The sequence below is a fragment of the Lygodium microphyllum genome, chromosome 4, assembly GCF_053477565.2.
Source record: "Lygodium microphyllum isolate KBCC chromosome 4, Lygodium_microphyllum_v1.1.10, whole genome shotgun sequence".
Taxonomy (NCBI): domain Eukaryota; kingdom Viridiplantae; phylum Streptophyta; class Polypodiopsida; order Schizaeales; family Lygodiaceae; genus Lygodium; species Lygodium microphyllum.
In genome coordinates this window covers 163,434,169-163,449,952 of record NC_141138.1, presented here as the reverse complement: position 1 = coordinate 163,449,952, position 15,784 = coordinate 163,434,169, and the positions used below count along the sequence as shown (strand labels likewise).

The following is a 15,784-nucleotide window of genomic DNA, read 5'->3' as shown; positions in this document are numbered from 1 at the left end:
AGTCCTCTCTGAGCCCCAAGAGTTATTGAATGTCATTAAGCAGGACTTCCTTGCTGAGAATTAAAAATGAAGGAAGATTTTCCAAAGTGAGCAACTCACACTTCCCTTATATAGTCTCCTCAATATTCATGTCTATCTATTTTGAATCCTCTGACTGAGGACTTTCCATGACTAGATGGTATATTTCCTTTGTGCCTTTATCTATAATGAAGTGAGTAAAACTTAAGCAAGAATGAGATATACAATGAAAACTAACTTGAACCCTACGATGCGCATACAAGCATTTTGACATGTTTGGAATGCCTGCATGTCTGCCATACAAGAATGAGATATACTGATCAAAAGTGGTGCTCATTCTGACCTTGACCCTCCACCATGCATACAGACAAGTGAACTACCCAAAATTGGTTACCAATGTCCAATTTTTGAAAAAAATGTGATAGAGCGTGGATCATTTCCTAGTTATAACGATTTCAATCCCTTAGCATGCTTAATTCATGCCCTGCACTTGACACACGTTAGCTACACATAAGCAAGAAAATTTTATTCAAGGGATATTGAATTTGCATGACCTTATGATTATCTCCTACATTGCTGAATAATATGATCTTCCTAGGTGGAGGAAGGAGAAGATATTTGAACCCTATTTTGCTTGATATTTCAAAAAGCATTGTGTATCCGTCCAGCTAAAGCCTAGCACTACCAGCACACACCCCACTTGACATATGCAACTATGCATTTGACACGGGAACCAGAAACATAAAACAGACCCTCTGAAACTCAACAAGGCTATTGTATAAATTACATAGTACACGCTCTACTATTGTGCACTGTTGTATAAAATCATGAGATTATTAAGGAATGATAGGGTTTGTAGTATTAGAAACAAGGAGAATAACTTGTACTGTGTGAAACATTCTAATCCAGAGGTTCAAATCTCTTCCAAATTCTGAAATTGTCCCCATCACTCACAGCCAGACCAATAGCACTTGCTTTCTTGCTAGAGTCAAAACCCACATAATAAAGCCTCAAGGAGTTATCAGTCATCTTCACGACATGAGGAGCAGCAACACCACCAGAGTCCCAAGCTTCCGGGCTAGAACTCGCAGTAAAAACCGGACCACCCGGATCTTTGCCAAGCTCTTGTGTATCCTTCAACCATGTAACTCCATCATTGGAAAGGGCTAGCCCTATTCCATGTGTACCACACCTGTTTACACCTTCATAGAGCATTATATATTGCCCATTAAAGAAAATGATGTGGTGCCGACTGACACCTGCATCATCCCAAGAGCCAGGCACCCCACTCTGAATAGCCCTTCCAAGTTTGCTCCATTTAAAGCCATCCTCAGATACAGAAACTCCAATAGAGAAGGCAGGGGCAGAGCTAATGTTCATGCCACAATAGGTCATAAGCCACTTGGGTGGATTGTTCTGTTTCTTGTCCAAAGTTGCAGGGATGTTGACACGTGCCCATGCTGCCATGAGCTCATCCCACTCACCTGCACTACCCACATCAAGGATGGGCTGATCCTCCCTGAGCTTGTCAAAACTGTGGATGCCATCATCAGATCTGGCCAACCCTGTCCTCAGGCGCATGCCTGTGACAGTCCTACCTCCAGTAAGGCTTGTAGCTTCCAGGTTACCACCAAAGTAATACATCCACCACATGCCCTCATGAAACACGACGTCACTGCATCCAACATGCACACAATCAAAGGCTGATGGGCAACCTTCCCGAGGATCCATGACTGCACCTCGAGACAAGGGCCCCTGCACTCTTGTCCATGTGATGCCATCCTTGCTGGAAGCCATGCCTATACAACCACTGGATATCACAGCGGGACTGACTCCAGAATGCCATGAGTCTCCCCCTCGCCCATAATAGTACATCCTCCAACCCCATGGGAGGAAAGGCTCTTTCACTACAATAGGGTAAAACATGCATCTCTCATCCCACCATCCTGACTGCTTTTCAAGCTCAAAAATCCTCCCAGCTGTGGAACTGCACAGGAGCAGAAACCATGTGTCTGAATAAGGAGGCCTGACCTAAATTACCACAGCAATTTTACATTAAGACACTGACCCTTGAGCTAAAGCGCACTCGCTGCTAGCACAACACATCCCCTTCTGCTTGATGCCTGCATTAGCACTCCTCATTGCAGTACCACCACAAAGCAGCCATGGTGTGCACGCAGTGACAAATGCCATACATGCACGCCTCAATTTACTAAAATAATTCCAAAAACCTGGTTTTGTTGGAAAGGTCTCACAAGACCATGTTACTTCATGTAATTGACAAGCTTGCACCACCAGGATCTAGAAATGTTACTATAGCTTGCCCTGCAAGATGAACATGCCACCATCAGCACACAGGTGGGTCTGATTGCCCGCTTGCTCACCATTTGAATGAGCCTAGAGAAGGGCAGAACGCAAAGCATAGATATACTGGCTACAAGTTGCAACTAATGCTGCATTTTAATGCACCTATGAGAATGGCTTCTTCTAAAAGATCACTTGCTCACAATTGTTTGTACTGAAAGAGGTACTGTGAAGGCATGTGATTCATTAAAATATGATAGATTTTTTTTTTAAATGTTTGTAGTAGACGGATTTGCAAAGCACTGAAATAAAAAAGCAGCTAAAGACAGATTTGCAAAGCATTGATTGTAGCAGCTAAAGCAAAACCCCCTTTTCTAATTTCCGCTGAGACTGGTTAAAGAAACAACTTTGCACCAAAGAATCATGTGGGTATGTAGTGCCTGTCCAGATGAGCAAATAATCATGTGTCTATGTAATGCCTGTCCTGACGAGCATATGACAGCATATATACATCTGACAAATGAGCTCTCTCAGAATCTTGATAACTACTTCTCATAAGTATTCTTCCCAAACTTCTCTTTGAAGCTGTCTTGCCTTTGTAACCACATTATATGTGCCTGCATAAACCTGAACTTAAGTTGCAATGCAAGGAACAATAATGATCCCACACCAAACTTATAAATGTTATAGAATGAAGGCTTGTCAGATAATTAGAGAAGCAAATCACCATATTCCGGAACTGGAAGATAAACACTCTTCAACACACAAACAGATCTGTAACAAAAATGTATATATATGGGCAGCTACAGGTAGAGCATTCAAGAACGTTTGTGACTGAAGCCACAAAGGGCATCCAAGGCTCCCCAACATGGATACAAAATACAAGAGCCTATTATATTTATGACGATCTCACCTTTGGCTCATCATTCAGTAACCGGTCTATGAGAAGTCCAAAGTTGTTGCAAGAGCCATCAGGTCTTTTAAGCACATTGATGGCTGTGCTGTTTGGATAGTCCTTGTCTAAAATCAGGATGACCATGTAACTACTCCCCAAGTTCCAATTATATCTACCTTCACACCTTTAAAACTCAACTTTAGGGCTCTGTTGAATATCTTCTGCTAGGGGGAAGCCCAAGATGCAATGATGTTGCATTTCTAAGTGATATCCGCATCTAAACTAAGACTAACGTAAGATGGCCCTCTTGCAAGTCAACTACCTACATTGTCTCCTATGGGACTTCGACTGGAGAGATCGGTCCGGCAGGGCTGCCCCCTGGCCCCGTACCTGTTTCTACTCTTTGCAAAGGCGATGTCTCACTTCCTCAAATCACGTGTGAGTGGATTACGCGACCTTCGACTTCCCGTGAGAGAGGAGACTGAGTTAATAGACTCAGAGTATGCAGACGATACAACACTCTACATAGAGGACAATGAGTTGATGCTGGAGAGAGTGAGGCTAGCTCTTGAGGTGTTCTGTTTTGCAACGAGAGTGAAAATCAACACGCGAAAGTCAGTTGGTTTCCTCACAAACCCGGACTCTAGTACGGAGTGGGACGTCCACCTGGGATTCAAATGGGTGAGCAAAGGGCAGGCCATCCGTTACCTAGGATTCTAGGTAGGACTCGACAACACTCCCGCCCAGCAGTTTCTTTTCTTCTAGTCCTCGATTCTATTCGGAGGAAGTTGACCTACTGGAGCACGGCTGTCGCCTCTCACTAGCAGGCCGAGCCCTCGTGGTTAACCAAGTTCTCCTAGCGACGGCCTGGTACATCATCTCATGTTGGTGCTTCTTCTTATCCCGTGCATGGCGCAGCTTCGCCACCTAGTGTGGAACTTCCTTTGGTCCAGGTCAGACGGCTCCAAGGATTCCAGGGCCAAGGTGGCATGGGCAACCATCATACGGCATCGGTCAAAGGGAGGCCTGGGGATCATAGACCCAGAGTATCAAAGCATGGCCCTCTTGGGCAAGCTAGTTGTCCGCAGCCTCACACCAGGAGGGCAAACATGGAAGGTCCTATTGCAAGAGGGTCTTCAAGATTGTAGACTGAGGCTTAGCAGTGAGTGGAAGCCGTCCTTGAGATGGATCTTCATGTCAGCCCAGATCACCTCGCCCAGATCACCTTTCCTATGCAGCTTGCTCCACGTGTGGCAAGGCCTTCGTTAAGGCCCCAATCCAGAGCCCCCCAGGTTGCCAGGAGAAGATAGATCGTCAGCCGGTGATCTGGAATCCACAGTTCAAAGACCGGGAAGGGGCACAAATTGGCGAGTGCCCCCACATCCAGTGGGCTGGTTGGGAGACCGGCCCGGCTCGTACCATCATGACATGGCGGGAGGTGAACAGGATGGTGGACGAGGAGATACTACAATGAGTATCAAGCTACCAGAGAGGAGTGGAGCTAAGGAGAAGGGAGATAGACGCAGCAATACCTCAAGAGTGGCTTGCTCCCCCGAATGCGGATACAAGAGTCAATAGAGCCCGAGGAGGTATGGGCCACTAGGTTTTCACCAGCAAGCATCCCCCTACAGGTGGCAGGTAGAGCGGGTGGCGCTCCACCTGAGACCCTCTTCACCATATAGGAGGGGGAGGGTCTGGCTCTTGATAGAGGGCAGCAGGATGAGGGGATAGCTGTCCTTTCATGGAGGAGGATCCGGGTGATTGGCCTTCAGGGGAAGACATGGCGGCTGGACCCTTTTGTCTTCTGGCAGGAGCTCAGGGAGTGGCACCTATGGATCTAGGAGGGCAGGCCACTTGATGAGGTAGAGTGGGATCTAAGAGTGGCTATGGCCGGCCATTGTGGTCGCCAAGAAGCCACCGACGTTCCTGGAGCATACTGCTAGGATTAGCAAACACATACTGATGCAGGAGGATATGGATTGGGTGTCGTCACATAGCACGCACTAGGTGGAGCACAGCATCACAGAGCCTTTCCGACGAACCTTTTGGTGCCGCCTATGGGATAGTTGGAGACCGAGGAGGCTATCGTATTTCTTATGGCTGGTGGCACATGAAGGCTTGGTGGTGGAAAGTTGGCTTGCCTATATGCAAGAGGGAGGTTGTAAGCGTTGTACACAGCAGCCTCTGGAAACCCAAAGCAATGCCTTTGGTCGTGTGAGGTGGCGCAGCTCGTGTGGAGAGGTACATGCCGCATCCTTCGCCGTATAGCACCCAACCTTGGATGTATCTCATGGGGAGCTTTTTGCTGGCAGGCAATCAACTAGGGCCGTCACCTTTTGTATGAGGCCGAGATGCAAGACATGATATTCATTATCGAGGTAGGATCATGTGCAATGGTCGGTTTGGAGACTCTACCCATCCGCCTGGTACTAGAGCCCACAGCAGACGGCTCTGAGGTATGGGAGATCATAGGGAGTCTTACTAGTTGGCATATCTAGAAGGCGCAGTGTCAGGAGGCTTTCAACGAAGAGAAACTTTCAATACAGGTGACCTTAGCAAAGCTCTAGACCTCCATCATCCACTCCCTCCACGGCTGATGGAATCAGGTGCAGGGCGAGTCCAGGGCTCGTCAGGAGCTCCAATGTCATTTCATGCGCACTTGGGGCGGCCAGGACCTGTTTTTCGTGATGCAGGCAGGCAGCCCCAGATAGCGATACACCCCCCCTCCATGGCTTCTTGTCCCCCATCCCCCCCAAACTGCCTTGAGAGGCTTGTATACATGATGTAAATGTAACTTTCATCAGCTCCAACTAGTCTATTGGGCATGAGCACTCCGTAGTAATATAATCGGCCACATTTTACTTGCAAATAAAAAAGTCTCCTATCGGATGAATCATCTTTCAGGTCCCAAAGTCTCCTCCAAAATCTCGTAAGGAAATATTAAGAAAGATGATCAACTCAATACTTAGTATCTATTATCAGCAAATGTGTGGCTCTAGTCCTAACCACCTGAATCCTTTTCTCTAAGCAGTCTGAATATTGAAAGGCATGATCATTCTTCCAGCCAATCTCTGTTAGACTGTTTCTCTCTCCTCTCTTCATCATCAGATTTCTCTCTCCTACTGCTCTATCCAATGCCCTCACTGCCCTGTGTGGAGCAAGTAAAATTAAAGGCTGAGCTCAATTAACACAAAATTATCATACATTAACAGCTAATTTAACTCCACCAGCCCCCAAAAAGATTTATTTGTGACAAAAGGCATTTATTTGGGACACTGGGACAGGACATGTGGGCATCCAGCCCTATCCCTCATCATTATCATCATCCTGCCTCAGCCATCAGCCAGCCATGACTCCTCCCCGAGCTACCCACATCCTCCCCCAGAGCTTCTGCCCACTGCTGGGAGGTGCCACCAGACTGTCTGGAGGTGCCGCCCCAGTGGCCAGCTACCAGTCTGCCCTCCTTATGCTACAGTCAGCCTGCTGGAGCTGCCACCCTGCACCAGAGGACAACCGCCTGCTGTCTCAGCCTGCTGACCTTCTGTCCAAAGTCGTCTTCTGCCAGCAGCGCTGCTGCTAGCAATTACAGGTCTGCAGCCTATGTTTAGCTTATGCCAAGGCTGGACTGCTCATGCCATCATCTTTGCCAACATTTGTGCTACATTGGACTGCATTTCAGTAAGTAGACCCTGCATTTTGCTACCCAAAGTCGCCGTTGGCATCTTGCTGCCTCTCTGAGTTTTCCCTAGCATTTCCATACATTGTATCAAACCCAAATGCTCTTAACTAACACATGAACCTATTGAGCTAAAAATGCATTAGCTTTATTAAAACAAGGCCAAAACTCGAATTAATTAATGAATTGAAACCTTTTGTTTAAAAAAAACATGGTCCTACAGAGCTTCTATGTCCCACATGCAAACGCTTATTTGGGAGGCCCCAAACTTTCTATAAATAGACAAGATGCCCTCATTCAACCTAATCTCGTTTTTGCAACTTGCAGGTGCCAAAGCTTCACTATCCACATCCTGTACACGGAGGATATCTCAATCATAGCAGTCCTAGAGTGCTATCCACCTATTGGTGTCTGCTGCCCAGCCATTCCTTGCTCTTGGTGACTGTTTTCTGCCTCCATTCCACTGCTGCAAAACAGGCAACTGCTACTGACATCCTTCCCTGCTATCGTCAACTGTTTGCTGCACTTAAAAGGCTGCATTTGGTGCTGACCAGCTTGCGTTTTCAGCTCAGCTGCTTATGTCAACATCTAGCAACCTGATTCCTGGCTGCATTTTCACCGAGCTGCTACTATTTTGACCAGAACTACTATCATCTAGCTCTGGACTATCCCAAAATCTGTGTTTTGTAGTTTCTGCACTTCATCAGGCTGCTACATCATCATTCAAGCCTACACTTGCAGTTTCCTCACTGTCTTCTGCCCATCTGACACTGATCTGGCATTCAGTGTTGCGTTTGCTACTGCCAAACACCTTAGGATGCTACCTTGTTGTGTTTCATGATCTGATAGAGTACGACACACTCTCCAACTCATGCTCTCTGTGCCAGTCCTCGAGACATAGGAGTTGCCCTAGTCCTCGAGAAAGAGGAGTTCGGGGGCCAATATTCATTCACTGCATAGTGTGTTTGTTGCATTGAGCATTGTTTTTATTCAAATTCATTCATTTCATTATTGTCAATGCTCATTGTCTCTAAGCTACCCTTACCCTAACTATGCTCTATTAATAGTTCATGCGTTGTCATAAGATTGTGTTTGAGTTTCTATGTTAGGGCATTTCGTTACATGGTATAAGAGGTAGGTACTCTCTGAAGAAATGTAGGCCTTGATCTGAAAGCTCTTCATAGAAGCCAGAAACTACAATAGGACAGATGACTACAAACACTTCTACACCTACTCAATCCCCAAAGAAGCATATGCTAAGAACTAAGCGAGAGTGGCATCCACAACCAACTTCGCAAGGTTCCTACACGGCCAAAGAACCTTCTGACTACATTGGAGACATGCATCACTATTCCATTACAAATAAGGAGCTGTAGTTGATCTTGGCTCACAAAGCCAAGAAGACCGAAGAGTTGTGTCAACAAGTCTTTAAACAAACGCTGCATGAAGAAGGTATACTTGATTCTTTGTCATCAAATGTACTGCACAAGTTTGATGATGTTGTAGGGGCGTCAAGACCTCCATTAGGGATGGGTCCCCCTCTTGGAGAAAGAGATCCAGAGTATGTTCCCTATTTTCAGCCTCTCTCTCCTACTTCGGTGCAAGGTACACAAGTTTTTACTTTTGTCCCTTCGTCTATTTCTTTTTTTTCACAGCCTTTATGTTAGTAAAGATCAAGTTGAAGCTAGAGTGCCATATGCTGATCATGGCAAATCTCCCATTGAAGATTCACTCATAGATGTTAATACAAGAAGGGATGATTATAAGAAAAATTCTAGTATCTTTTCTTCTTCCCTTCCTTCTTTTCATTATACTTTCTAAAGTCAAAATGAGTTTGGTGTTTCATCTTCATTACATTCTACATCTTTACCTTCATTTCAATTTCCATGACTTAATCGAAATCAATTTAATGCATCTTCATCATCATTTCCACAACAATTTCAAAACCCACCCATTCCACCCACTTCTTCCACTGCATCGCCATTACCTTTTACACCATTCACCATTGCATATCAAACACCACATGGCATTGCACAAACTACACCATAGGGTCCCTCAAACATAGGCACAAGCTTTAGAACCTCTACATCTTCAATTTTGGGTGGTGCTCATGCACCTTTGAGGGAGGCTCACCCTCCATCCTACACACCTTTGGACTACACCCAACATGGGGTCCCTACCCTAGCTTACCTAGGTGTCAATCAACATGTACCACAGTTTGCCTCCATGGCTTTACCTAGTAGACTTGCTAGTCATTTTATTGTGCCCCAACTGATATTTAGACGCGGCTTCCATGCTCCAGTGCCTCCACTTCCATCAGCACCCTATGGAAACATTCACGTATTTCTACCTACCCACCTCCTATTCCTTCTTATCCACCTCCCTCATATTCACCTTATCCTACTTACCCATATTATCTGACCTCTCATGGTTCATCTTCCTTATCAGCCAAGCACGCTTTTTCTAACAAGTCTCATTTCAACAAGTCAAATTATACAACTTCGTCAAATTTGATGAGCCATGCTCTTGACTCTCTAAACCCATGGGATCTTATTCAAGGATTGAAACCACAACTCCATCCCACACTTGTTCCATACAAGGTTATCTGCTTATGGAAAACTAGGAATACCTCCATCATAGTCGAGTTGATGCAAAGTCTTCTCCCTAAGTTTCACTCCCAATTACAACACTTTAATCTTGCATCCGAGTGATGGGCACACTTAACTGACCCTTATACGGCTCGAAATAGAACCCATCGTATCAAAGGTGACCATGAACTTCAAAATTTCAAACTCATTGATCAAGAAGACCTTAAGGTCAAGTTGACTGAGTATCAGCGACTTCTCGCAAAGGTCTCTACCACGAAGACTCCTAAGTTCTCTGATGACCAAGTCACCTTGTTTCTAAACAAATTGCCGTAGAAATAATTTCATTTTGCACAGCACGTTCCATCAAGAGAGTGCCATAAACTCACGCAACAACATGAGAGGTGTTTGCTAATGTAGATTGCCTGCTGGATAGCAAAAATGCAAGAACTGCAATAGTTGCCTAGTGGAAGAGATGGTAGCAACCTATCGCCTAGTACCAAATGCTGAAAATGCAGGTGATCAAGCGCTACGATGACGCAACCAGAAAGAGACCTCCAAACAGCAAGGCGATGGCTGAAAACAGGCCACCTAGGGCTGGATAGTGATAAGCTGCAATTGGTAATGGCTAGACAGCAGATGATAAGTGGTTGATGGCTAAAAATCTACATGGTAGAGTGAGAAACCTACATAAAAGGATAAGGCTGAATGGTGGGTAGTTTGTCTATTTATAGATGTTGAAGGGTATCCCAAAAAATTAGGGTTTTGGGGGACCATTGAAACTCTCTCGAATTGCGCATCAATTTTTATTTTTCATTAATTAAGCGTGTTTTGGGGCTGTTTAAAAATTCTAATCAGCTGTAAAGTGTGTTTTAGCTTAACATTACTATATTACGCTCAACTATTCGATAAATTTCAACGTTCTTCATCTTTAGAGAGGGCCCTCATTATATCTTCTTAGGGGCAACAAGGGAAGGGCAAACAAAACCAAAACCAAAATCAAAATCAAAACAAAAATAATACTAATGAGTCACAAGAAACCTCCCAATCTTCTCTCAAACCCAAGTGGTAGAATCGGTATTGTCAACATTGCCAAAAATAATACTAATGAGTCATAAGAAACCTCCCAATCTTCTCTCAAACCCAAGTGGTAGAATATACCTAAGAAGAATCAGTATTGTCAACATTGCCAAAAGGTTGGCCATTATGATGATGAGTGTCCATCAAAGTCTAGAGGCACACAACCAAAACCAAAGATTTAAACCCTTCTCCTCAATCCAACAACCCCCAATACGGAAGGCAAGGTGGTGGCAACCAAAATCAAGAATAGTGTTGTGGTTACACCCACACTACTACAACCAATTAGCCATCACAGTCGACTTCATTCTCAACGTCAGAGAACTTTTTTGACTAGCTTGTACAGACTCACATCAACTCTTTAGAGACATCTGAGGATGCGAGTCTCATCCACATCTACAAGTTATTAAAAGAGAGAGTTTCAAGGAGGATCATACATGAAGATAGCAATATATTTGAGACGAAAAAGAAAAGCTTTACACACTTTGCACAAAGGTTCTCTCTTAAACATGCACATGAGTACATTGGATGCATTGCATTGAGTCCTCTTTAACTTGCCACCTTAGATCCTTATCTGTCCAACTCAACATCCTCATCTCTCCACACTCTAAGGTTCAATTCATATTATGTTGTATACAAAGAAGTCACCACTCAGACACGCAACCATATACAATTGTTTCAACATCCCCTGCCCTTGGTGACTTATTCAACTTCTACAAGGTGTTCATGTGGTAAGATTGGTTACCTTGATAGATTATTTCCCCCTCACTAGGTGCATTCTATGGCGATTGCTAGTGGGTGGTCACGCTCTTTGTCTTCAAGCCTTTAGGTCTTCTTATCTTTAGAAAAGATGTCCTTTTGCCTTTTGTCTTAATTGTTTTCCTCCACGAAATTTGATTGTCTTTTGAATTTGCATACCTCTTCACGACGTCCAATCTTCTTATAGTGATTACATAGTGTTTCAATTTGCATTTTGTACTGATACGTCCTTTCATTCTACAGTGGTAACATTCCTTGGATACCCTTTAAGTTTGCTGATTAAGCTTCTTAATTTTGATATATGTTTTGCAAGTGAATCCTTGTATTCATAATACAGACTATAAAAATCCATTTTTAAATATATCTCCAGATTTTTTGCCTTTGCACCAAAACTTTTATTCAACTCCTCCCATGCTTCCTTTGATGTTCCTTTGATATTAATGTAGTGAATAAGGCTTGAAGTAAGATGTAAACCAATCAAAGTAAGTGCTTATTCATCCTTCTCTATTCATTCTTCAATTATTTGTGATAGTGCATTACTCCAAATCATCGTCCATAGTTTTTTGTACATGAGTAAAAACTATATCAAGGTTATCCAAGTGTGATACTTCTCCCTGCCCTCGAATTTTTCAATGCCATGTTAAATGTTTAAAGATGAAGCCATGATTTTTGTAGAGAGGTCTTACCACGTTACTTTCTTCTGCAGTGTCTAACTCTGATTACAAAATGGCATTTCCCAAAGGCTAAATGTGCATGAACAAGAGTTAATTTTGAGATGAACCGTTCAAGCCAATAAGTAGTAGAAAAACATGTAATACTTCTCAACCACATGCTTAATAATTTTGTTCTTGGTGCATCATGTTGAGCAACCAAAACTTGCCTCAAATTTATCCTATTTTTCATGCATTTTTCAGCTAATTAAAACAGCCCCAAAAAGGCATTCCAACCATTTTCTATGACACTCTAGATAGTTGTACAACACTTCAAACTTCTTCTCACTCCAGCTAATTCTAGAAATTCACAATTGCAAAATTGTGTTTTAGAGATTTTGTATAAAAATTGGATAGTTGTACAACACTCCAAACTTCTTGTGGCTCCAATTGGTTCTATAAAAAGCTACTCAACTTGCAGAACACTATCATCCCTTTGTATCCTTGTTGCCACTCATGCATCTACAATTGTCACGATCATCTTCTACCCCCATCTTCACCATTCGAAAGTGCTGCCCGCTTCAGTCATAGACAACCCTGATTGGTCCTCTTCTACTATGTGACATCGCCCTCAACTAAGTTGGCTTCATCTATCGCAAATTTGGTGGTTGCTATACTTGGGATCTGTACATGAAGGCCATCACTCTATAGCTCTCTCTGAATCAATAGCTCTTGGATATCTCCCCTCCTTGAGGATTGCATCTACTGTCATTTTCTTCACTCATTCATAGTCACCCACTAACCCATCACCTTGTCCCTCCCACTATACTAGTACAAAGCATTTAGTGATAAGACTCACTTCAACTGACTCAAATTAGATGACATGGTCTAAGCTTATATGGCATACATTGGATTCCCAAGATCTATGAAACCTCATTAAGGACAAGAACCCAACTTGACCCATGATAATCTTCATGTAAGGTAGTACGCTCCTGGAAATTGTAACGCTACAACCTAATTGAGCTCATGCAAAGTCTAATACTCAAATTCCACTCACAGTTTCAACACTTGAACCTTACATTTGAGCATTGAGCAAATTACACTGACCACTATGCAGTTCATGATTATGCCCATCACATCAACCTTGACCATGAGCTCCAAGAGTTCAAAATCACTAAGAGGGGCCATTTGACAATCAAGTTGGTCAAGTATTGATGCTTGCTTACAAAGATTTACCATCACTAGACCTTTTAAGTCAAATTATAACCAAGTCGCTCTATTCTTAAACAAGATTTCTACAAAATACTTCAATTTTATGCAGCAAACAATCTCATAGTCCCAATTACCAACCTATGAATTCAAGTGTGGACTATACAGTCTGCATAATTGTATGACCAAGTGCATAAGAACTCCCCTTTGCCATATTGAAAAGGGGGCTTTATTTTCCACCCCTCAAAGGGGGAAGCAAGGGAGTAAAAAGACAAAGACTAGCGAGGAGCAGAGTACTTCCTAATCAAAATTACAACCGCATTAGTAGAATATACCACAAAAGAATAGGTTTTTCTAGATTGCCAAAAAGCAAGCCATTTTGGCAAGTGTTGTTCAAAGGCTAAGGGCACCCTACCCAAATCTCATGATTCTACTTCTTCTAAGACCTCAAACCCACTAAAAGAGGGCAATGTTGCATCTCCTTGGGAACCAAGAGGGAGACATGTTCTTGCACCTACACCTCATCCATCATGCACACAAGATGCTCGCAATGATCAGTGAAGACCCTTGTTCACATGTCCTATAAACAAATCCCCTCACCCAACCCCCTTCTCAACACCAAAAAAAGTTGTCTGACCTGTTCATTGCTACTATGAACTTTGGTCCTCATGCACCTCTTGCCTCCATTGAGGATATACAGGATGTGGTCTAGAGGATTGTGGAGCATAATGTGTCATTTGGTTTCAAATGTCTAGTACACTAATCAAGATGCTACAACCCTTCCCAATTGGGAACTTTCCAATTCTCACAATGCTTGCTCAATCTTGTATTCTCTCTCCCTTTGCAGATTTCTCATCTTATTAACTCACGTCTTAAGCTCGCCTACCTTTGGTAGTGGGATCTCTCCTTAACCTTTCCACTAAAACACCAAGATCATCTTCATTAGAGTTTAGATATGCATGTCCTAAGCTCCCATGCTAGTATTGATACTTATGGCTTACATTTCAATCAAGATTAACATTGCAAGGACCTATGAGCCCTGGTCAGGTAGTTCAGATTGGAGATTTGAATAGTTCACCACACCCATGGAAGCTTCCTCCTTGGCTGAGCTTGTTGATCAACCAAAATGTGTCCCCCTTAATGTCATTATTTTTTGACATTTTTGGGCTAATTAAAACAGCCCCAAACAAGCACTTTAGCCATTTTGAATCTAGATAGTTGTATGACACTCTAGACAGTCTACTAGTCCCAACATGTCCCAAGTGTGCACACCACTCTCCATCCTCATGCCCAACCATTACACCTCTCCATCATCATCATCATCATCATTTGTCTTTTGCTACTAGATGTTGCCAGCCTATTGCCACAATTTGTTGCCCAAAAAAACGAGTGCTCTAGGTGCTGCCCTGCAGCAAGAGGCTCATTCATAGGTCCGCCCCAACAGCTAGCCATCCACCCCTACTGTTTTGGCTGATTAGGGGTCGCTTCTACTACCATCACTAGCCTCTGGTAGCATTCAGCCTATTGGGTTTTGGTGGCCAGCTCTGACATCATCTTTTGTTGTTGTTGTCATGGACATAAAAAATCTAGTATCTTCTAGAAGATTCTGGAAAATCCTTGGAGGATTTTAGAAGACTGCTTGCATCAGCACTTTATATCAACTTTGCTGATATAATTGCTTGTATCAGCAATGCTTATGTCATCAATGACATCGTCAGAAATATATTGGTGTACTCCATCTTCTTTCAATTAAGAATCAAGTTTTTATTATTCTTCTTCTTCAAGTCATTCACTTGCAAGTTGTGAGATGACAATCCTTGTCCTTGCCAAGTTCTTGTCACCTTCATAACAGCTATTGTCATCAGCTCCAACTCTTGTAGACAACTCTGTTATCAATTGTCTTATCTATGTTTTCAGCTCCACTGCTATAGAATAGCACCATCTGCACATATCCAGAAGCGATCACTAGGCTACACACTGCTGCATTTTGTTGTTTTAGATTGTTGTGTTTCAACATTGAGCTTGCTGCCCTCCTGTCCTCAGCCCTCTACACCAAATTCACAGCAGACTATTGGCCCTGAACTGTTGTGTTTCATGACCCTCAACTCAAGTCTATTGCTTCTACATCATCATTGGTGGTTTTGCTCCACTAGAGAACTTTTCTTAGAGGAAGACAATCTCTAGCACGCTCTTTAGTTCACTCTCAAGAGAGACATAATTGTTGAACAATCTCCACTCATTGAGCTCCATTTCTATTAGACTCTCTCCGTTCATTTCATTCATGCATTCATGACATTCTTGTTCCTTTCTTTTGTGTTCTTGTATGTGTTCATTGTGTTTTAGTTGTCTTCATACACTTTGAGCATTTTCTCTATTGCAGACCTAGCATTTCTTTATAGAGCTTTGCTCTTTTGGACCAGCATGGAGGCTTCCCCTCCGAGGATGAGTTATAGCCTTCCTTGGGGCTATAACAAAGGTCATTCATCTTATAGTTGCCAACTGAGACACATAGTCCCTCTTCTTCATCAAATGCTTCTTCTACCCCCCTTTGATATTGAAATGATGGGATGAAAGCACTGCTTACTTCTCAATGTGCCACCCTGCTGTCCAG

At 43.3% G+C, this 15,784-nt stretch overlaps 1 protein-coding gene across 1 annotated transcript in view; it reads right to left on the bottom strand.

Annotated features, from left to right (window-relative positions):
* Positions 1 to 662: 662 nt before the first annotated feature.
* The window catches only part of LOC148037857 (uncharacterized), a 51,595-nt gene continuing 36,473 nt past the window's right edge, over positions 663 to 15,784 (bottom strand). Inside the window, exons 2-3 of the mRNA XM_087676821.1 lie at positions 2,087 to 2,343; positions 663 to 2,005 (exon numbers count right to left, since the gene is read on the bottom strand). Of these exons, the coding sequence (XP_087532947.1) occupies positions 919 to 2,005; positions 2,087 to 2,211 (1,212 nt within the window). The 5' untranslated portion in view covers positions 2,212 to 2,343 and the 3' untranslated portion in view covers positions 663 to 918. The remainder of the gene's footprint in view (positions 2,006 to 2,086; positions 2,344 to 15,784) is intronic.